Source organism: Balaenoptera ricei, chromosome 7 (genome assembly GCF_028023285.1).
Source record: "Balaenoptera ricei isolate mBalRic1 chromosome 7, mBalRic1.hap2, whole genome shotgun sequence".
Taxonomy (NCBI): Eukaryota; Metazoa; Chordata; class Mammalia; order Artiodactyla; family Balaenopteridae; genus Balaenoptera; species Balaenoptera ricei.
This window is the reverse complement of record NC_082645.1, coordinates 78,189,767-78,211,989: the sequence shown is the minus strand read 5'-3', so window position 1 is coordinate 78,211,989 and position 22,223 is coordinate 78,189,767. Positions and strand designations below refer to the sequence as shown.

The window sequence follows — 22,223 nt, the reverse complement described above, 5'->3', positions numbered from 1 at the left end:
GTGGCTTTACGCCAGAGTAGCAAAAGAGGAAAGTAAACAGAGCTGAGAGCTACCCAGAGAGTCACGATGACTGGTCATGGTTGGATGGAGAAGGTAAGAAACGAGGGTGTTCAAGAATTTAAAAGTCCAGGAATGTGGCCCAGGCAACTGAGTGGATCACGACACTCTCTAGGATGCGAGGGGACACTGGAGGCAAAGCAGACATGAAGGAAGGAGAAAGAGTAACTTCACAAGAGAGTCAGAGGATGACCGTATGAGAGGGGATGATTTTGATGGCAGGTGGTCCCTGGGCAAAGCAGGCGACAGATCTAGAGTACAGGTGCAGAGATAAGTGTGAGAAAGGAGCGTGTATACTGACTGATAGGGAGACAGGGCAGGTGCCAAGGAGCGGGGCTAATTTGGTTTGAGAGCTTGGAAGAGGATGATTTCTGTGAAGCAGGCATAACACCATCAGCCGAGAGTAAAGGATAGAAGGTTTGAAGAGAGTAGAGCAAACACCGTGGAGAAAGGAAAAGGAAGCTGACCAGGGCTAAACTCCTGCACAACACAGAGAACTCAGCTGATGCCCACACTGATGACTCCCCAAAGGCTTGGTTCTGACCCTGTCACTAGACTACTCACAAATAACCAGCGGCTTCCCACCACCTACAAAATAAAGTCTGAGACCCTGACCCTGCTACTCCAGGCCCTCCAGCTGGGGCCCGGACCCACCTTCCCAGCCCTCTGGCCCACGGCTCCATTCACAGACTCCCTGGTCTGGCCATTAACTCTGGCAAATGAAGGTCCACACTGGTTTCTCTCCTCAGTTCCTCATGCTGTACTGCCAGCTCCTCCTGCTTGCTACCCCATTTTGGCTTCTTTAAATCTTGTGGACCCACTCAGGACTGTCCCCTGCCCCGGACTCCTCCAGCTTCTCTATGCTGAGCTTCCATAACACTTCATCTATACTTTTCATGGGGAACTTACTAGTTTATGTGTTGTGTTATAATTATTTTCAGCCATGTCCACTTTTTCCTGACTAGTTTATAAGCTTCCTAAAACCAGGTATTCATTCATCAATAAATCAATGTTTTCTGAGTGTCCACTATGGCACCGGCCCTGCTCTAGCTCCTGGGGCCACATCAGTGAACAAGAGGCCGAGGGGCTCGCTTCCTCGACTCCTACTCTGCAGGGCCAACGATGATGTAAACGGGGGAAGGGAGCAGAGTAACTCCAGAGACTGCTGAATGCCTAAAAAAATGAAAATAGGATGAAGTCACAGAGTCTACAGACGGCATCATGGAAGTGACATCTGAGATAAGACCTAAATGATACAAGACGCCGGCCATACAGAGATCTGGGGACACAGTGCATGGTGTAGAAGGACTGGCAACAGCAAAGGCCCAAGTCCAGGAAGCACTCGGCACACCTGCCAGTCACAAAGGCCTGTGTGGCTGAGGCCCAGGGAGCCGGGCAAGGCTGGGCCGGCCCACCTTGCGTGCGGAGGCTTGGGGGAGCCCGGGCTATATTCTAGGTGCGAGGGGACCGCAGAGGCTGTCAGCCGGCAGGGGACAGCAGCTTGTAAAGATCACTCTGGCTACTGGTGGGGAAAAGACTGCAGGCTGCAAGAGGATATGCAGGGAGACCTAAGTTTAACTGTGTTTAAAAGAAAACCCGGAGGTTTCAAACAAATGAATGAATTGTGTGTGTTTCTATTCTTACTGAATGAGGAGTGGTAATGAGATTTCCCGGACCCTAGAGCGCTCTCTCCCACACTCACCAGTGCCCCATTCAGCTCCTGGCACACCGCAGACGCTCAACAAAATCCCCCTCCAAAGTCCTTAGTCGAGAACAGTGATTTTCGAAGACTTAAACTGTTTTTTCTTTTTTCCCCAAAGCAAAGAAGCTCAATATGCCAAGTTAAAGTGCTGGGGTGAGGGTCACTGTGAGGCACCTCCATGGGAACAGTGGTCCACACTGTCAGCTACAATGAGGTGCAGGGTCTCCCAGATTTCTCAGCAAAGAGATCAAAAAATTTATTTGGAGTTAACCCGTCAAACACAGTTGAAGGAAACGTAATTTCCCTGGAGTCATAAACCTCTGTTATACATGCAGTAGTAATTTTAAATATAGTAGAGTCCTACTATAATATTATAACATAGGCTTGAGTATACTACTGGTCAAAGTCACACCCACAAAGCAGAGAAATTACTAAAAACTGGGCATGAAATGATTTAGCTTATAATCAAGTATTAATCTCATATCCTAATACCTGGGTTATGATAGGATTTCTCTGAAGTTACTTAACAAGCCAAATCACCTGCCAAGCCTTTCGCTAGATTTTCCGAGTCTCTAAGTACTAGTGACTCTTTAAGCAATACGGTTTTCTGTATTTTTACGGCCTACAGACTAAATATATTTGCAAGTATTTTTTTTTAAAGTGTGTGTATATGAGATTTGCCAATAGCAAAAATAAAATCTCTATCCTATAAAGAAGCTTGATCTATTGGAATTACTTCTATCTGCCCACACTTTGCGTCTAATTCTATTTATGTAATGAGATTAGTCATGTTACCGCAACAGGAAAAGGCATGGCTCACATCAGTTTTAACAACTTAAGGGGCTAATCCAATGGAAAAAATTCACTGCCTTGGAATTAGGAACCTTAGCCTTCCACTTTCCAATCTATCAAAACTATCTCCACCTGAGGTCCTTTGCATGCCTTAAGCACAGGATAACGCCAATGAGAAAAAAGCAAAAAGGGGGCTAAAAGAAGCTGGGCAGTGGAGGTGTGGGGATGCAGGAAGGGTCTCTGGCAGCGAGGCACAGACGATCATCAATAATGGTCCCAAGTAATGTATATGAGAAGACAGCTTATAAAGTAAATGATCTTTTATTACGAAATTTATAAAACTGGCTCAACTATAGAAAAAAAGCCATCGATTTCAAAATGCCACCATCACACTCAACATATTTCCCCCAGCTGCCTCCAGGCAGTGTGTGTCCCAGTAAAGACCAGAGGCAGGAAAGAAGGCAGCACAGCTGGGGAGACCCAGGGGCTGATGTGCCAGAGTGCACACTGCAGAGGTGGGAGATGAGGCTGGAAAGGTTTCTACTATGGGAATTAGCGTTTTCCAACTCAGCCAGACTCAAAACATCAATTAGCTTCAGTTTTTACTATTCAGTCCTCCCCGCACCCCCCATTAGCTGCCAAACTTATTGATTTTACCTCTATAAAGTTTTAGAATACACCTCCATCCTTTCTGGCCCCACTGAAGAACGGACAAGAGCTGTAGAGTATAGAAACTTGACACCTAGTTTACCCTTCTTTCTATGGAATTTCTGAGTCTTAATTATGATTTCTAAATATCAAAACTCACATTAGTAAAGAGTTACTCTAAACAGCCTCATTTAAATTGCTCATGGAATTTTATGATAGATGACAAGTGAACATGAAAAAAAAGATAGCTTGTCACTCCAAGAAGAATTAAAAAGGAAAATTCCAGAAAGCAGAAAAATAGTCCTTATAGAACTTTTAGCCTATGTCTCAATATGGTGTCTCTTATTTTTTAAATGTGTGTATTAAGAAATATTAAACATCTACTGGTTGCTTAAACACACATGAGCTAAATATTAGTGTTAACACTTATGCTTATACAAATACTTACAAATCTAGAGGAGTTGTCATTTCTTACAGTCTTGGCATTTCCAAATGCTGGTAGGAAAGAAACAGATGTGTGGTCAAGTGACAGAAAAATAATTTCAAGCCAAAAAATAAAACAAATGTAATATTTGACATCCATAAATCCTAGAAATGCAACTTGTAGCAATGACATTTCTGTCCAGAAAATTTCCATAGAAACTACTTAACATGAGTCTTAATAAGCTGCTAAAGCTTCCATGTCTTTTTATAAGTTCACAGAAAGAGTCATTCCTACGATACACAGAATTTTTTTCAAGTACTACTGTAAACTTAATCCTCTCTAATTCAACACATTTTAACTGTTTTGATAGTAGTCAGCTGAATGGCGAGCAAGCAGGGCTTCTGTGCTCTTCTCCCATTATTAACAATGAATAAGGTTATTTTAGAGATGACTACTTAACATTAACAAAGGTTCTATGAAACTCAACTGATGAGGTTTTCAGGTGGAAAAAGGCATGAGAAACTTTAAATTGTTTAATGAACTTCGAAATAAAAGGTATTTAAACGTGATTAAATATATAACTGAAATACAGAAAGAGTAAGAGACTTGGAAACTAACATCATTTCCAATAGGCTAAAAATACCATATAGTTTCATTAGTTTATGTCCATCAGACCTAAGTGAAACTTTCCAGAAAAAAAAAAAAAAAAAAAAAAAATCAGCCCACAATGCAAATATCCAAGTTTGTCCCAATCTTAGCTGCTTCGAGGAGCTAGAATCTCCCACAGGACACCCTTTCAAATGAGAGCACTTAAGAACCACAGGGATGACACTGCCCCAGGCACAGAATGCTCCTGTCTGACAAAGGTATTTCAGTGTCATGAGCTAAAATGACTGCTTCATCAAGCTTGCGCACAAAATAGGAGCAAATTAATCTGGGCCTTGGTAGTAGAGGATTTAAGTGGAATAAATGTAAGTCGTATAAGAAGAGGGGATCCCTGTTTGATGCTCTGAAGCCCAGCAGTGCACCTCAAACTTTAACGTGTAAACCAATCACCTGAGGATCTTGTTCAAGTGCACACTTTGGTTCAGTGAGTCGAGGGATGGGCATGAAATTCTGCTTCTCTACCAATACCCTCCCACCCCACCCCGAGGCTGTTACTGGGATCCGTGGGCCACACGGCAGCCAGCAAGGACTGCAGAGTGATGCACGATGATGCAGCAAACAGAAATGAATCTTTAAATTAAGAGGTCGGGCATCAAATCCCTGGAAGCCTCCACAACTTCATTAAATGAAGATTAGCGTAACAAGAGCTCACATGATTAACAATGGCTAAAAGCTGGTCCAAGTTTTGAAAGCAATCACCTGATCAAGATGTGTAAAGCTCACTGTGGATATTCAGTAGCCAAACCTGTTGTGTTATATTTCACGTTAGCTAGTATTTTTATGTTTTTGATTGTAAAAAAAAAAAAAATAGTTGGCTCCTGCTAGTTAAGACAAAATTTAAAGTCAACACAGGGCAAATTCTTTGATTCAGAGATTCCACTTGGAATGGGTATGGTTTTGTAGGTCCCTGACACCAAATTCTCTCTTCAATAGAAAATAAGCTGAGATGTTATATTAAGTAAGGAAACCTGCACATGGGAAACACTCCAAAAAGGATGCTGAAGAGGTTCACATCCTTATCCTACGTCCACCACCAGCTAAAGCATTTTAATAAATGCAACCTTGATAATGGTGAGTGTTGACCTAGTCAACATGAAGACCACGACATTTTTCATGTTTTCATAGGCTAGATCTTTGTGGTGGGTGTCAACACGCAGGGATGCCAAATTAACTAATTTGCACAGCCCCAAAGTCCAGCACGAGATGCTGACACATAAAGGAGAGTTTATTGTGGCTTGAAGGTCAAGGGCAAGTGAAGGAATTGCTTCAAAAAAACTTTATTCAGGGTGCCATTTGCAAGCCATAAACCATCTTTTCATCAAACAAATCTGAGTTGCACATTACTAAACACAGCTCTAAACACTAAAGTCTTTTACTGTGAGCCACAGAATCAAAAACAAGTGTTCCATTATAGAACACTTGAGACACATTCCTCGATTGTTTTTTTTAAGTTCATTGTTCTAAATGTTCATTTACAGTAGCAGCTCCAGTTAAAAAGTAAAGCATTCCCACAAAAGATAATACATGCCCACAGTACACATTTCTTCCAGTTCCTGCACTGGGGCCTAGTTTCAAATACCACTGAATAAAGGGCCAGATTCTAATCACAGATGCAAGCTATAGCATTCCACAGTGTTTCTCCTTTAGATCACAGCATTCTTAAAATACGCATCTATAGAAATATAACACATGTATAGCATCCTAACTAAAAGCAAAAGACAGTAAGCAAAAAGTAAAAGACTGGAATAATAAGATAAAGATAAAACACTCTCTACAATAGCTTCTTTTTTTGTTAAGGTCCTGAAGGGGAAGAAAGATCAATAACAATGTAACAGGTGTTCTGGCCTTTGCTTCTCACAAGCAAAGTATTCTCATGAGTTTTATTTCACTATCTGGAGGATAAAGATGCATGTGGTGCCTCCTTGTAATAAAGTGGAAGGAGGGACTAGGCCTGAGTAACAAAGACAATGGGCAGGTTCTGTTCCTCCATACTGGGGCTGGGGGGGATCTCCCCCCACAGAGCAGTTCTGCTTTAATCCATGTTAAATCTTGACCTTCCATGACTTCGAACAAAGGGCTGAACCAAACTACTCTTCTAGACCAGAGATTCTGATCAAGGTGGTCTTGATCCCCACAGGGGACATCTGGCATTGTCTGGAGACATTTTCAGTGGTAACAACTAGAGGCAAGGGTTAAACATCCTACACTTCACAGGACAGCACCCCACAGCAAAGACTTATCCAATCCAAAATGTCAACAGCACCAAGGTTGAGAAACCTACCCTACCCCAACAACTGTGTTAAATGACAACACTGGCATGCTTACAATATAAAGCAAGGCAAAGGGCTTTCCAGCAATAGGAAGAGGCTTTGAGTTACTGTTTCCAACATAAGGATGGTTTATACTGATGGTTTATGCCAACCTCCATGGCAGAAGGGGACTTATCTCTGGCTTTGTTTTCTGATGGTATTATGAACTAAATGTTTGTGTCCCTACCCGACCCCACCCCCCAATTCATATTTTGAAGCTCTAACCCCCCAGTGTAATGGTATTTGGAGATGGGGCCTCTGCGAGGTAATTAGATGAGGCCAGGAGCCAGCGCCCACCTGCCCATCATCCCCCCTCCCCCTCCCATATACACACACAAAGAAGAGGTCATGTGAGCACAGAGCAAGATGGCAGCTGCCTACAAGCCAAGGCTTCAGAAGAAAACCTACCTTGCCAGCAGGTGATCTTAGACTTCTGAGCCTCCAGAAGTGTGAGAAAATAGATTTCTGTTGTTTAAGCCATCCAATCTATGGTACTTTGTTATGGCAGCCCAAGCTGACTAACAGACACAGAAGGCCAACCACAGAATTTGAGCTCTAAAGTCAGGTTTAGGCTTTTTGTAACCCTGAGAAAACTGGTCCTCAAATATTTCTCTGGCATAGCCTTGGTTTCCCTGACAACAGAAATCACCAGCCATGGGTGTTATCCTGAATGATAAAATAGCACTGCCCTCACATTGCTCTTTTCCACCAAGTTTCTCCCAACTGTCAAGTCAAATGCAAATATCAGTTGATTATTATTAAGCAAAATGTAAGTAATTCAAATAAAAATCAAAAGGGAGAAAAATGATTGCAAGTGGGAGAGCTCCTTTTACACGAGTAAAGCGTTCCCTCCTTCAAGTGCGTGAAGTCAGGAGTTCCTAGGATGCCGCTACCTTTTGCTCAGCAGGTCTGGGCCTGACTCTCCCCCTCCCAGCCCACCTCCCAGCACACCAGGTGCCGGAAGTGCCCTGAAAACTGGATTTACTGTTCGAGTCACACCGACCCAATGTACACAGAAAATCCTACCTTCCAGGACTGGGTTGGACTGTAAAAGCTGTTCTTTGACTTGATTAACTTCTGCTCCTTTTCCACAAACAGCTGCTACGTAGGACATAACAAGCTTGCTGGCCTCTGTGGATGAAAACAAGCCATATTAATAAATTAAGCAGAAAATTTTTTTTCAACTTTCAGGGGAAAAGATTTGGGAGAGAAGGCCCAGTAACAGTGTTTTCAAATGACTTCACTCCTGGGAGCAAAGAATGTTTTGAAAACCTTTTAAAATATTCATGCTTTCTATTCAGACATGTCATTGATTCAGATATAACAGGAATTGTGCTTAAAGGTTATCACTGGGTTGCTAAAAAATTGGCTGAGTAAACATAGCCAACAAAATCTGAGGAGGACTATCTTCTTAAAGCAATTGTTTCTTAAAAAACTAAAAATAGAGCTACTATGTGATCCAGCAATCCCACTTCCAGGCATATATCCGGAGAAAACCATAATTCGAAAAGATACATGTTCACTGCAGCACTATTTACAATAGCCAAGACATGGAAGCAACCTAAGTGTCCATCGACAGATGAATGCACAAAGAAGATGTGGTATATACAAATAACAGAATACTACTCAGCTATAAAATAATGAAATAATGCCATCTGCAGCAACATGGATGGACCTAGAGATTATCATACTAAGTGAAGTAAGTCAGACAAAGACAAATAGCATATGATATCACTTATATGTGGAATCTTAAAAAATGACACAAATGAACTTATTTACAAAACAGAAACAGACTCACAGACATAGAAAACAAACTATGGTTACCAAAGGGGAAAGGAGGGGAGGGATAAATTAGGAGTTTGGGAGCAACAGATACACACTACTATATATAAAATAAACAACAAGGACCTACTGTACAGAACTGGGAACTATACTCAATATTTTGTAATAACCTGTATGGGAAAGAATCTGAAAAAGAAAATATATATATATGTGTGTGTGTATGTATGTATGTATATATATATATATATATGTGAATCACTTTGCTGTACACCTGAAACTAACATAACATTGTAAATTAAATATACTTCAATAAAAAATAAATTTTTTTAAAAAGCAATCATTTATATACAAATACTATTTTATACATAGGTGATTCAAGTCAAAATTAACTTGATAACCTGGGTGTCTTTATCAAATGTATTTTTTAAATTTAAAAGAACTGCCCTTCCTCCAAAATAGTTTCTAAATCAAATTGGTTTGCTTACAATCAGATTAAATTAATTACTCTTCAAATTGATTAAAAAACTAAGCAACTAATCTTAAGGATTTGAATACAAGAAATACAGACCTTCCAGGGCATCTTCTAGTTGTTTTCATAGGCTTCACTCGTAGAACAAGTTCCCTGCTAAAAGTAGCAGGCCACCAGAGGCATATGAAGAATTCTTAGCTCAGACTGGTAAGGTGGGCCAAATTTGGTTTTATCCTTCCCCTATTAGTACATGTCTCCTCTCAGCATCTGTTTCCAAGAACCTGATCCTTTTAATACTGAGTTCCAAGGAATGATAATAGATATTCAGGGGAAATGAAGTCTAAAGTCAAATGAATTTAGGGCCACAGTAAGTTAGATGAAGTGAAATAGGTTTCCTTTTTAAATGGCTTCTTAAAGGAGCATGTGCATTGTGGAACTCTGGAAAAAGATGGAGAATGCACCATCTCCCAAACTTATTTGCCATAGAATCTGTTTCTCATTCAGCTGTCCTAGTTCTAATGTTCCATAATCAGGATCTGGGAAATACTCAACTATTAAATGTCAGTAGAATAAAACATGGGCCCAGGTCCAGGCAGTCAAGGCAAGAAAAACCAATCTCCCCAAATCTTGCTTTCTTGCAATTTCTTTGCTCTGGTGCCACTGTCTGAGGGCAGGAAAGCCTTCCCCAGGTGTGCGTGGCAGTACCCCTACCTATGGGTGTAAGGGGACAAATCTCAACGCTGCTCTTTCTCACAGGGAGACCTGCAGGTGACTTCCAGCCCATTTCCCACCACTGAAGAAATAATAAATGAACAGTTGGAATGCGACCTTGGGCGCATTGCCCAACGTGTGCTTCAGGGCCTATATACAACCCCAAAGCATCAACTAATAACAGGAGCCACAGAGCACCAAGAATCTATGCAGGTCCCATAAAGTTCTCAAGGGAGTGTTAGCAAGTATGGTGCAGAGGAAGCAGACGATCTCATGGAGCCCTGAGGATTGCAGTGGGATGCTGGGTACTTCTTCAATGGTTGGAGTTAAATCTCCCTCCAGTTTGCTTTCTGGGTAACGAGAATGGGTCCAGGTAGATTCTCTGGTGGCCTGTGATGGCGGATGTCTGCAGTCTCCTTTTAAAGACTGTAACTGAGAAACATCAGTCTTTTCATCTTTGCAATACCCTCCCTCCAAAGGGCATAGTCCCTTAACACATCCTCTATTGTGTAAAGTTCCTGAGCTACGTTTTCCAACGTTCTCAGGGTTTAACTATCTAAAGGCCGGTGAACTGTTTGGACACACTTCTGCTGCTCCATCGGGCTGAACAGGCCTCAGTCATGAACAAAGAGTTTATATACTATTACATTTCATTTCACTTCTTGGTGCTACATTCCCCTCTACCCACCAGTTCACACTGGAACTCTTCTTCTGTCACTTTGGGATACTTTGTTTCTAGGCTCCCTGGCTTTCAAAGTCAGGTGAGGCTGCCCTCCCAGCCAATTCCTGACATCTTGTGCTACCTGGTCTCCAACTGTGGGCCAACTCTCCTGCATCGCCCACACATTCCAACCCTACAGTCTGGCCTCTGAAACAAGTCACCTCCAGGCTATCTCATCATCCTGCTTTCTCAGCAGCATTCTTTGCTCCCCATCCCCACCTACACTCTCACATGTATTATGTATATTCTTCCTTGACTTGAATTTCTAGTCTTCCTACCCATTACGCTATTAGAAGAGTGGAAGCATTTATAGGCAAAATAACTGCTCCAGATAGTGGCAAACACACACACACAAATATATATGTACATATTTTAGATGAAAAGCTAAGTTTTCTTTTAGGTAAACTGGCAAGAAATAGTAAAAGTCCAGGCCATCCTATATTGCTTATTCCAGTGATTATGAACCTCACTGCAGCCAAACCTCAAACCTCAGATACATGGCTACACCCAGTTCTCTGGAAGTTCTGTTCTGGTTCAGGATGGACACCATGGACAAACTGCTTTGTGTGTATGTGTGTGGGAGCAGATGGAGGGGGGGTGATCAACCAAGAACGAGAACTCTTTGGTGGCTGCTAGAATTGATGTGACCTCTCAGAGACTTTTTAATGGCCTGAACTAAATGGCCATCAAATTCTCTCAGGGTTAAATCTATTTAAAAATGGCGCCAGGAGCAGATCTATTGGAATTTGGATTGGACCTACATCATATGGCTGTTAAATTGTATGTAAACCCACAATATCTACTGAGATGTAAAGATGAGTTAACTTAAATTGAAATTAGGAATCAGTTTTATTAACTTTAAAATCTAAGTAATTCAAATATCATTTTTAAATATACTTCGAAGATCCTTCTTTCTAAGTTGTTAAAAAGATTTTATGCTCAGGTTCTTAACTATCTTCAGGAATTCTATTACTGTGCTCATTTTAATAATTCATTTTTGGAAGCTGGGATTAAGGGTAATTTTCTCCAAAGTCTCATTGTCTAAAAGAGACAACTCATTATTTTTTTCCTGACATAATACTTGATCTTTAACTCAAGTAGTTTATGAGATAGTCACTACTTTAGAAAAAGTAAGTAAACCTGTACGGACAAGTTGCAAGGTCCAATGTAGTTTAGAGGACTGTTTTCATTATATTTCACCATGCTGCAAACAGGAAGTAACAGTTATCTCATGAGGTTTTCTGCTTCATTTCCTTTGGCTCTTCTGTGCTAAAGTTCAAATAAATTTGGATCTTTATTCAAATGTTTACATACTTATCCAAATCAAAACTCTATGTAATAACCTCTATGAATGACAAATATTGTATTTCTTAGGAGAATCAAGAATTAAATTATCATCCTCCTCCATACTGCAAAGCCTAGTTCTTGAATCATGTTGACTATCATAGGAGCCAACTAAACATGACCTTGGCAAGCACAGCATAAAATCTTAAGCATTTTCCAAGGCAATACTTTTGAGTAGACCGAATACATTAATCTAGTAATCCTACTCTCAGTGACAATGTCTTGCATGTTTGCTGTAAAAATATAAAAGGATTCTATTTAGGACAAAAAGGTGTATTCTTCACATGTACTCAAAATACTGAAAAGCACTGCCATTCTAGATATAAGAACACTGGCATTTAAAATTGGCAAATCATAACAGCATTGCTTAGAACTCATTCTTAGTTCATCATTTTCTCTAACTCACAGATACTTTACATATGTAGATTTATGCACATATATATGTTTGAATGTTGAATTTTAAAATGCATTGAGTTGGACAAACAAAATATGAAGTCTTCAGAGTCAAAATATCTTCTCACCAGAAAACAGTAGAACATCTAGGGTTATCAGATATCCTGCACTAATGAACAAATGGCCTATAACAAAACATTTCTAGATCAAAATATCTAGACCAGAATTCATTTCTATAAAGAATGGAAAGGGGTTGTAGATGATCGTTTATGATTCTGGGCATTTTAAATTCCTGTTAAGGCAGAATGATAACTAATTTAACTCTGTATACTCTGGTACCTTGCACTGGGTTGTGAATAGTATCTACTATATGTTATTATATAATTATGTAGTATGTAATCATATATTCATATAAATTCATATACTATAATATTCTTTATGTAAGAAAACATTGTGAAATAGCAATCAGTGAATGAGAAAGGGAAAACAATGAAAGACATTTGTAACCATGAGGACAAAAGGATGGGAATCTCATGGGCAAGTATGAAAACCTATGCATGGAATCGAGCAGGCTCCACATAGATACTATGTCAGGAAAAAAAGGTAGGAATACAAGCAAGGCTTATTCTGAGCTTTTTTTTCCAGAGCTAATAAATTTATCCAGGAGTTAACAAATATCGATGCATGCATTCATAGATACAAGTAATATCATAGGTCACATACATATCATATAAACCATGTCATATATGTCATACAGCATAGAGAAAGCCATACATTTATACACACACAAATACTGACATATTTATCTACTTCTATACCTCTCTATCTCCTTGGTTAAGACACCCAAGTTTTTCTAGGGACTATGCTTACAAAGGTCTCATGGTCCAGTGACCTAAAGAGTATGACTGCCTAAATCAAGCAAGCCATGTTTGTATACAATGAAACAAGGACTCTGAAACATAGAAGAACACCCTTTTTTAGCAGTCCTGAGTCTGCAGTGCTGCAAGATCACCCAGCTGCAGCACATCCAAACTGACCCGACAGGCAGCTGGGAACTGCCCCGATCATTGTACCAAAAACATAGGTCTTGCAATGAGAAACACAGCCTCTGCTCCAAGAGGAATCATGACTGGCAATGTTTTTATTGAAATACAACTATATGTAAGTTGCTTTGCTTCTGAAAGTTGGCCACAAAATCTGATAATTCATATAAAACATGTGAGTCAAGAGAGGCCTCTCTCACATGAGGAAGAAACAAAACAAAGCTCACGACATTTTGGCCTTGAGCTTGCTTAGCTATTCCGCTTCCATGTGGAGATATTCAGCATTGTAAAACGCTCATGGATGTTTAGGCTACAGTCAGTCAGTCACATCTCTGTCGCTGACCGAGTCAGAAAACTATCACAGATGTAAAGCAGTACAAGGTCATTTGGGGTTCAGAACCAAGGGTCTTAACAAGCAAGGCAGGCTTCATAACTCTTCTAGCAGATGGCTGCAGAGTTCCTAGAAACTGATGTAACTGTAAAATTAGAAATCAAATAATTTATAATGCTTTCTTATATCAGGATCATCTTCTCAGGCCCACAGTTTACTCTGATGTCCTTGGAAAAATGCAGTTATGATGGTTCCCTCATGTTCTGCCTCCCTGCCCCCATTAGTGCTTGAATGATTTTCCACAAACTATTTGTACTCATGATAGTGAATTGTGAGTTCACTGCCTAGAAATAGTTGGGCACTTTTATGAGGCATGATGAATTTTTTATTTAGCACAGCAGTAATGAATTAAATAAGACCCCAAAGGATTCAAAATGTTCACGCCTCTCCCTGAGTGCCCACATTATACAACCCTACAGTGTAAGAGTGTCTCCAGTGTTTAAGACCAATAACATCATCATCTGCCAAGGGGGGTTTACAACCTCGTTAACTTAATTACTTCTTATAAAATGAGCCCTCTGATACTACATGGTGGTTCTGTATATGCTATTAAGCAAAAACTCTCACTGAAAAGAGATACTATACGTTAAGTACATAGCACATTCCAGGCCCTCAATAAATGTTAGTTCTCTTCTTTCATTCATTCACTAACATAAAAATGTTAATAGCTACATGTATTCAAAAAAATTTTGGTGACTAAGATAATGTGACATTTCAAAAATGGCCTGGCATTCCTCTTCCCCACAGAACTGAGATTAAACCCCTTCCTGAAATTCCTCACCCACTGTACTGCAATCCCTGTATTATTTTCCATCATTTCGTTTTCCTGTAAGTAATCTCCATGAAACAGAGACATTAAACAACACAAAGTCTATGCTTTACTCAAAACTATAGTTTGATGACAATTAAAACCTTAATACAATTTGAAACAATTTCTGTACCCCCTGCTTTCAAAAAGAAAGAAAAGTAGAAAAAGATGGGAATACGTAAGTAAAACACTAAATGTCTCTATGGAAATGGAGGTAGGAGATGCTATTGGGATCTATAAATGAAAAGAAAGGGCTGAGCAGCTACCAAAGAGTGTAGCTGAGTAGATATTTAAAAACAGCAGCTCTCAGGAGTAGTGTCCACTGCCCAGCACCAGGATTTTTGTGATAATGGACACATGAAACATCACCAGATCCAAAAAGCACAGTAGCTCAAAAACAAGACAAATGCTTCGAGTGACTTCTGGACAGTGCTACTCAAAGTACGGTCTGAGGACCAGCACTACTCAAAAGCTGGTTGGCCCAGGGACTGCTACTGGTCTATCTACACATGAGAGTAGGCGTTGAGAAGTTTTTGTAGCAATTTGGTAGTTTATTTTGTCTGTGGAAACTAAAACCAGAAATTGGGGCCTGAATTTTCTATGTCTTCTTTTATTTTATTTTTCTGGTATTGGTCAGCAGCAGACTGCAAGAGAAGGGAACCTGGTGTTTCCCAGTGGAAGGTTTGAGACGTACTGCTCCAGGGTGTCTGTGGTACCCTCTCCAGCCTCTTGCTGAAGCAGCACCTGTAAACAGAGCTTTCTACCAGAGGAGGAGGTGATGACCCTGTGAAGCAGCTGTCCATTCTTCAGCTTAGGACAGAGGGCAAAGGGGTCCTAGAAAGGACTAAATCCAGGGAAAACGATAGGATTTCAAGTGGTGAATGGGACGCTGAAACAAAGAGGACAAGTTATTGACTAGAAAAATAGAAGAGAAAAGAGAAGAGAAAAATATAGAAAAGAAGAATGAACTCCATGTGCCACTAGATTTCCACCAGAGGAATAAGGTGTTTTTGTTTTTCTCAGAAAAGAACGAATGCCCTCCCTGTGAAATAGTAACAGCAATCTCCATTCAGTTTCTCAGTAAAGAAGGTACACGAGCCTACCAGGAGATGGAATTTTGCTCCAGGAGGAAGCAGTATGGTTTACAACTCTCTGAGAAGGAGGAGGTCATATACTAACATGGCTCATGAGTGCATGTGCTGTCTTCTTGGAACACATGTTCCAGAGGAGATGAAGAACTGGCCAATACCAATCAAACCACAGACCACAACCCACTTCTGATGACTCACTCAGGAACAAATTGAAACAATCAGATACTCAAAGAAGTCTTTAGACATGATGAAGAATGAGTAAAAATCTAAAAAAGTTAATAGGCTTAGGAATATTTTCATCTCTTCCTCCCTTATGCTTTAAAAAAGGAAACATATGTGAAATGAATAGGCTTGTAGAAACAGTCAAAGGGATTGAGGTAGGGGTAGGTGGCATGAGATACATCACCAATACAAATGACTTCTGTCAAGGGACACAGTTTTTAACTTGCCTTGCCACCATTTGCACTGGTTAACCTGGAAGCAAACAAGAAGCTGTATTGCTTCTAAGAATTAAATTCTGTTTCACAAGAAAAGAACTGGTTAGTGACACGGAAGGAGCAGAAACTTTCCCCCAAGATACCAGTGTCCTCTTAAAGTTCTTACTGGAAAGAAAGAGTTCTAAACAACCAAAGATTTCACAAATTTCTGAGTAAACAGTGGTAAGAGCCTATACCCAGAGTTCAAATGAATGATCTAAAAAGGGGTGGGAAACTCTATATAATGACACTGGCTACATACAATAAAGAGCAAGCCTTTTAGTGAAAAGTAACATGAGCTGCCATTAGAAGGGGGGAAAGCATGAGGGGAAGGTGAAGAACAAGGTCGAGGCTAGATCAAGCAGAATCTTGTGTAACAGGCACACGGGGTTTGGCTTATATTTTGGTGCAATGGAAACTATTAAATATTTTTATGTAAAAAGAATCTTGAGGCAAACAAATATGGAAAAACAATATACCAAAACTGATGAGATGCAGCAAGAGTGTTCCAAGAGGAAATTTTATAGCTGTAAATGCATACATCAAGAATAAAAGAAACATCTTAAAAAAAAAACCCTAACATTATACCTCAAAAAACTAGAAAAACAAGAACTAAGCCCAACCTTAGCAGAAGATACAGTTTTTTTGAGGAAATAGTGAAGATTAGAGCAGAAATAAATGAAACAGAGAATAAGAAAGCAGTAGAAAAGATTAACAAAATTAAAAGTTGGTTCTTTGAAAAAATAAATCAAATTGCAAACTAACCAAGAAAAAAAGAAAAAGGGCTCAAATAAATAAAATTATAAGTGAAAAAGGAGACATTCAACAGATACCACAGAAATAAAGGAACATAAGAGACTACTATGAACAATTATATGCCAACAAATTAGACAACCTAGAAGAAATGGATAAGTTCCTAGAATCATGAAGAAATAGAAAATCTGAACAGACCGATTACTACTAAGAAGACTGAATCAGTAATCAAAAGCCTCCCATAAAGAAAAGCCCAGGACCAGAACTATCTCAAACTCTTGCAATACAAAGAAGAGGGAACACTTCCAAACCCAGCATTACCCTTATACCAAAGCCAGATAAGGATACTACAAGAAAAGAAAACTATAGGTCAATATCCTTAATGAATATAAGGGCCAAAATTCACAACAAAATACTAGCAAACTGAATTCAACAGCACATTAAAAGGACCATATACCATGATCAAGTGGAATTCATCCTTGGGATGCAAGGACGGTCCAACACATGCAAATCAATAAATGTGATACCTCACATTTAACACACACATCACATTTTAATAGAATAAAAGAATAAAATCATATGATCATCTCAACAGATCCAGAAAAAGCATGTGACAAAATTCAACATCCTCTCATGATAAAAACTCTCAACAAATTAGATAAAGAAGGAATATACATCAACATAATAAAGGCCATACAGGACAAGCACACAACTAACATCATACTCAATGGTGAAAGGTTGAAAGCTTTTCCTCTAAGATCAAGAACAAGACAACCCTCCCCACTCCTATTCAACATAGTACTGAAAGTCCCAGGCAGAGCAATTAGGCAAGAAAAAAGAAATAAAAGGCGTCAGAAACAGAAAGGAAGAAGTAAAGTCGTCTCTGTTTACAGATGACAGGATCTTATGTACAGAAGATCCAAAAGACTCCACCAAAAAGACTGTAAGAACTAATAAACTAATTTAGTAAAGTGTAGGATACAAAATCAACACACAGAAATCAGCAGCATTTCTTTATACTAACAATAAACAATTTTAAAAAGCAATAAAGAAAACTATCCCATTTCCAATAGCAACAAAAACAATAAAATACTTAGGAAGAAATTTAACCAAGAGGTGAAAGATCTGTATACTGAAAATGACAAGACATTGGTGAAAGAAATTTAAGTGACACAAGCTAATGGAAAGCTATTTCACATTCGTGAACAGAAAAAATTAATATTGTTAAAACGTCCATACTATCCAAAGCTATCTATAGATTCAATACAATCCCTATCAAAATTCCAATGGCATTTTTCACAGAAATAGAACAAACAATCCTAAAACTCATATGGAAGCACAAAAGACTCCAAATAGCCAAAGCAGTATTGAGAAAGAAGAACAAAGCTAGAGGCATCATACTCCCTGATTTCAAGTTATACTACAAAGCTACAGTAATCAAAATAGTATGATACTGGCATAAAAACAGACACGTAGATGAATGAAACAGAATCAAGAGACCAGAAATAAACCCATGCATAAGCAGTCAACTAATACTTGACAAAGGAACCAAGAATATTCAATGGAAAAAAGGCAGTCTTTTTAATAAATGGTGTTGGGAAAACTGGATATACACATGTAAGAGAATGGAACTGACAAAAATTAACTACCACCCACAAAAATTAACTCAAAATGGATTAAAGACTTAAATGTAAGACCTGAAACCGTGAAACTTCTAAAAGAAAACATAGGGGAAAACACTTAGACACTGGTCTTGGCAATGATTTTTTGGATATGACACCCAAAGCACAAACAACAAAAGCAAAAATAAACAAGTGGGATTACATCAGACTAAAAAGCTTCTGCACAGCAAAAGAAATGATTAACAAATGGAAAGGCAACCTACTGAATGGGAGAAAATATCTGCAAATAATATGACCAATAAGGGGTTAATATCCAAAATACATAAATAGCTCATACAGCTCAACCAAAAAAAACCCAAACAATCCGATTAAAAAACGGGCAGAAGGCATAGCACAGGGAGATCAGCTCGGTGCTTTGTGACCACCTAGAGGGGTGGGATAGGGAGGGTGGGAGGGAGGGAGATGCAAGAGGGAAGAGATATGGGAACATACGTATATGTAAAACTGATTCACTTTGTTATAAAGCATGAACTAACACATCATTGTAAAGCAATTATACTCCAATAAAGATGTTAAAAAAAAAAAAATGGGCAGAAGACCTGAATAGACATTTTTCCAAAGAAGACATACAGATGGTCAACAGGCACATGAAAAGATGCTCAACATCATTAATCATCAGAGAAACGCAAATCAAAACCATAATGAGATACCACCTCATGCTTGTCAGAATGGCTAATATCAAAAAAACACAAGAAGTAAGTGTTGGAGAGGATGTGGAGAAAAGGGAATTCTTATGCACTCTTGGTGGGAATGTAAATTGGTGCAGCCACTATGGAAAACAGTATGGAAGTTCCTCAAAAAATTAAAAATAGAACTACCATATGATCCAGCAATACCACTCCTGGGTATATATTCAAAGTAAAAAAAATTACTATGTTGAAGCGATATCTGCACTCCCATGTTCATTGCAGCATTATTTACAATAGTCAAGAAATGGAAACAAGTAAGTGTCTGTCTATGGACGAATGAATAGAGAAAAATGTGGTGTGTGTGTGTGTGTGTGTGTGTGTGTATATATATACATACACAACTGAATATTGTTCAGCCAAAAAAAAAAAAAAAAGAAGGAAATCCTGCCATTTGTGACAACACGGATGAACCATGAAGGCATTATACTAACTGAAATAAGTCAGAGAAAGACAAATACTGTATGATCTCACTTACATATGGAATCTAAAAAAAAAAAAAAAAAAAGACAAATTCATAGAAACAAAGAGAAGAGTAGATTGTTGGTTTGGGAAGGAGAAGGGGGAAATGGAGATGGGTGAAAGGTGGTCAGAAGGTACAAACTTCCAGTTATAAGATGAAGTTCTAGGGATCTAATGTACATCATGGCAACTACAGTTAACACTGTATTGTATACTTAAAAGTTGCTCAGAGGAATTCCCTGGCGGTCCAGTGGTTAGGACTCTGCGCTTCCACTGCAGGGAGCACGGGTTCAATCCCTGGTCAGGGAACTAAGATCTTGCATGCCGTGCGGTGAAGCTAAATAAAAAAGTTGCTAAGAGAGTAGATCTTAAAAGTTCTCACCACACACACACACACACACACAAAAAGGTTACTCGAAACAAAATTTTTTTAACAGGCCAAGCATTTGATCCAGTTTTCAGTTTTACAGATCATTCTGGTGTCTGTGAAAAAAAACTGTAGGCAAGCATGGGGGAAAAGAAGAGACCTGTTAGATATTGCTACAAACAGTCCTCAAAGGAAGTAATGGTTGGTGGCTTGGTCTAACTAGAGTCGCCATATGGATACAAAGAAAAGGAAGAAAGAACTTGGCATGAGATATATTTTAGAGGTAGGGTTGACAAGATTAGAAAATGGGATTCATGTGGAAGATACAGAAAAGGAAAATATCAAGGATGACTGTTACATCTCTAGCTTGAGAAACTAGGCTGATGGGTGGTCCCATTTATTGAGACCAGGAAGTTTGGGTAGGAGGGTAAAATCAAAAGTTCGGTTTAGGGCATGCTTAGTTTGAGATGCCTCTGAGAGACCCACACAGACTTGTCAAGCAGGTACTGGATGTGTAAGCTGGGAGACAAAGTAAGAGGTACTGAGTGGAGTGTATAGTTTAGGAGGCAAAAACAATCTGAGACTAGTTGTGACCCCCCTAAAGAGAATATAGAAAGATAAGGAAAGATGATCCAGAACTAATCAACACAACAACTTTTTTTTTTCTTTTTGGCCGTGCCATGAGGCTTATGGGATGTTATTTCCCCGACCAGGGATCGAACCCGGACCCTCGGCAGTGAGAGCTCAGAGTCGTGACCACTGGACTGCCAGGGAATTCCCCCAAATTAACTTTTAATGAATTAACTATGTTTCAATTTTCAGTTGTCAGGATCAGTCTTTGTCCTGGTCTGACTCAGTATTTTTGTCAATTTCTTAAATTAAGACACAGGAGGAGGCTCGGGTTGGGGGATGGCATTTATTCAATCATTCAAATATGTAGTGATTGCCTAATGGGTCCCAGGCATTAAGTCAGGCTATAGGGACACAGAGATGAAGAAAACATAATCCCTGCCTTAAAGAGACACTGGAGGCTAGTTTAAAAAAAAAATTACCAACAAGGGCAATGTGTTTAATGGCACTCAAAAAGAATCATGTTCAAAGTATGAAGATACAGCTTAGCATAGTGGATGAAAATGGTGCTGTGGATTAAATGTTTGTGTCCCCCTGAAATTCATATGTTGAAACCTTAACCTCCAAGATGGAGCCTTCAGGAGGTAATTAGGTTTAGATGAGGACATGAGGGTAGGACCTCGGTGATGGGATTAATGTCCTTATAAGAGGAAGAAGACCAGAGCTTGCTCACGCTCACTTTTAAACTCTCTCCTCCCATGTGAGGACACAGAGAGAAGGTCCTCACCAGGCACCCTGACTGGACTTCCCAGCTTCCAGAACTATGAGAAATAAATGTCTGTTGTTTAAATCACTCAGTCTCTGGTATTTTGTTACAGCAGCCTGAGCTAAGACAAGTGGGGTCTCTAGAGCTATATATCTACCTGCGTTCAAGATCCCAGCTCTGCCACTTACTCACTGTGTAAGTTTAAGCAAGTTGTTTAACCTTTCTGTGGCTCAATTTCCCCATCATAAAAATGGGGATAAGAAGAATACTTATCTCATACGTGCAATATGCTAACCACAATGCCCAACACGTGGTAAGTGCTCATGTAAGTTAGCTAATATTATTATTTCCCAATGGCATGGCAGTGGTTCTATGGGAGGGGACAGAATCATAAACAAAAGATTCTACATGTAGGCTTAAAATAATTTTGTTGAACAATACCCAACTGAGAATCTGACCAAACAGAAGTTAATATACAAGAAACCTATAACATCTTGCTCGATGAAAAGACCAATATGAGTCAGTACATGTACCACATTAATAGAAGTCTAGTACCCACATTAAGAGGGCGATAGTTTCACAATAACCAGGAGCAAATTTGAAGTATTCTGTTTACTTCTTGGGATGCAATTTTATAAAGCATGTTGACAAACTGGGAAGATTCTGGAATAATATGACCATGACAGTGAGGAATTTGGGAACGAGATTTAATCCTCCTGTTACATGTTCGTATAAGCACCCTTACAAGTGTACACTTCACTTCACTACACTTAATGTTTTGTATATAAATTGTATGTATACATGTATACATTTAGATGTATGTACATATATAGCGTAGAGCTATTGTTTATCTCCTGTACTACACTATAAACTTGACAAGGACAGGAATGGTGTCTGGCTCACCAATGTATCACTAGTACCTACTACAGTACCTTTCACCTAGTAGGTACTCAGGAATTATTTCCTAGATGAATGAATAAATGAATGTGTATCACATGAGAAATTTTTAAAGAAAAGGGATTTTTAGCCCTAGGAAGATATGATGGATGACTTCAAAGAATTAAGTGATTGTCCTGTAGGAGAGAAAGTAGACTAATTTGGTAAGGTCCA

At 39.3% G+C, this 22,223-nt stretch overlaps 1 protein-coding gene across 3 annotated transcripts in view; it reads right to left on the bottom strand.

Annotated features, from left to right (window-relative positions):
- Positions 1-22,223, bottom strand: part of MYO1B (myosin IB) — a 184,936-nt gene that overhangs the window by 72,322 nt on the left and 90,391 nt on the right. For all 3 annotated transcript variants that reach the window (XM_059928387.1, XM_059928389.1, XM_059928390.1), the window contains exons 5-6: positions 7,625-7,729; positions 3,648-3,694 (exon numbers count right to left, since the gene is read on the bottom strand). In XM_059928387.1, the coding sequence (XP_059784370.1) occupies positions 3,648-3,694; positions 7,625-7,729 (152 nt within the window). The remainder of the gene's footprint in view (positions 1-3,647; positions 3,695-7,624; positions 7,730-22,223) is intronic.